The sequence below is a fragment of the Hemiscyllium ocellatum genome, chromosome 35 (assembly GCF_020745735.1).
Source record: "Hemiscyllium ocellatum isolate sHemOce1 chromosome 35, sHemOce1.pat.X.cur, whole genome shotgun sequence".
In the NCBI taxonomy this organism is placed as follows: domain Eukaryota; kingdom Metazoa; phylum Chordata; class Chondrichthyes; order Orectolobiformes; family Hemiscylliidae; genus Hemiscyllium; species Hemiscyllium ocellatum.
This window is the reverse complement of record NC_083435.1, coordinates 3,762,554-3,763,633: the sequence shown is the minus strand read 5'-3', so window position 1 is coordinate 3,763,633 and position 1,080 is coordinate 3,762,554. Positions and strand designations below refer to the sequence as shown.

General features: G+C 58.1%; 1 protein-coding gene across 1 annotated transcript in view; it reads left to right on the top strand.

Annotated features, from left to right (window-relative positions):
* Positions 1–124: 124 nt before the first annotated feature.
* The window catches only part of LOC132832500 (chloride intracellular channel protein 1-like), an 18,871-nt gene continuing 17,915 nt past the window's right edge, over positions 125–1,080 (top strand). Inside the window, exon 1 of the mRNA XM_060850555.1 lies at positions 125–294. Coding sequence (XP_060706538.1) covers positions 259–294 — 36 coding nt within the window. The 5' untranslated portion in view covers positions 125–258. The remainder of the gene's footprint in view (positions 295–1,080) is intronic.

The following is a 1,080-nucleotide window of genomic DNA, read 5'->3' as shown; positions in this document are numbered from 1 at the left end:
CCCCTCCCTCCTCACCCCAACCCACCCCCTCCCTCCCTGTTTGTGTGGGTGTGGGTGGGGACACGGGGGTGTGGTCCCTCCCCAGTATGTATGTATGTATTTATTCCCTCCCTCTGTGAGTGGGGCGGGGCTCCTGTGCCGCTCGAACCAGGAAGGAAGAGCTAGGCGCTACTCCGCGCTGTCCCAGTCTCAGGCTGAGGGAGCGGGTCCTCGCTGTTCACAGAAACCCCCAACATCACCGTGTCCCCGGGGGGAGAGATGGCGGAGGGTACACAGGTGGAGCTCTTTGTCAAGGTGAGGGGGATGAGGGGGATGAGGGGGATGAGGGAGATGAGGGAGATGAGGGGATGAGGGAGAGGGGGAGGAGGGGAGGAGGGGATGAGGGAGAGGGGGAGGAGGGGATGAGGGAGAGGGGGAGGAGGGGATGAGGGAGAGGGGAGGGGATGGGATGGGGGGAGAGAGTGAGAGTGAGGGTGAGGGTGAGGAAGGAGGGTGGGGGAGAGGGAGGGAAGGAGGGAGGGGGGGAATATATCCAGCAGGGATGCCCTCCCTGGGGCAGGGGGTGTTAAGTCTGTCTCTAGATGCCTGACCAGTTGCAGGTAGATCCTGGGCTTTGCGGTAATTGGGGGGGGGGTGAATGTGTGTTTATTTTTGGGGGGTGTCAGAGTTGGCGTTCACAATTCCTGTCTCAACTTTCCCAAACTCTGTGTGTTTTATATAAAATACTAACTTCTCATTGCCCCCCCCCCCCCCCAGTTACAGAACCACCTTCCCCCCCCCCCCCCCCCCCCCCCCCCCAGTTACAGAACCACCTTCCTCCTCAGCGACACTCTCCATTAACCTTCTTTAGGAAGGGTCTTTTGGGAGCAGGAAGTGGGTTTTCAGTTCCAGCCCCCACATGTGCCTTGGGAAAACCACTCTACAATGTCCCCCCTCCCTGGATAAAACCAGCTTCTGAAAATCCATCCGCTGCAGGGAAAAGCAAACTGGGATTTTTCACTCTTTTTCTGTCTCCAAGTAAACCCGGGAGGGTGACCTTTTAAAAATTCTAACACACTGATTTCCGGCCCATTTCCTGCA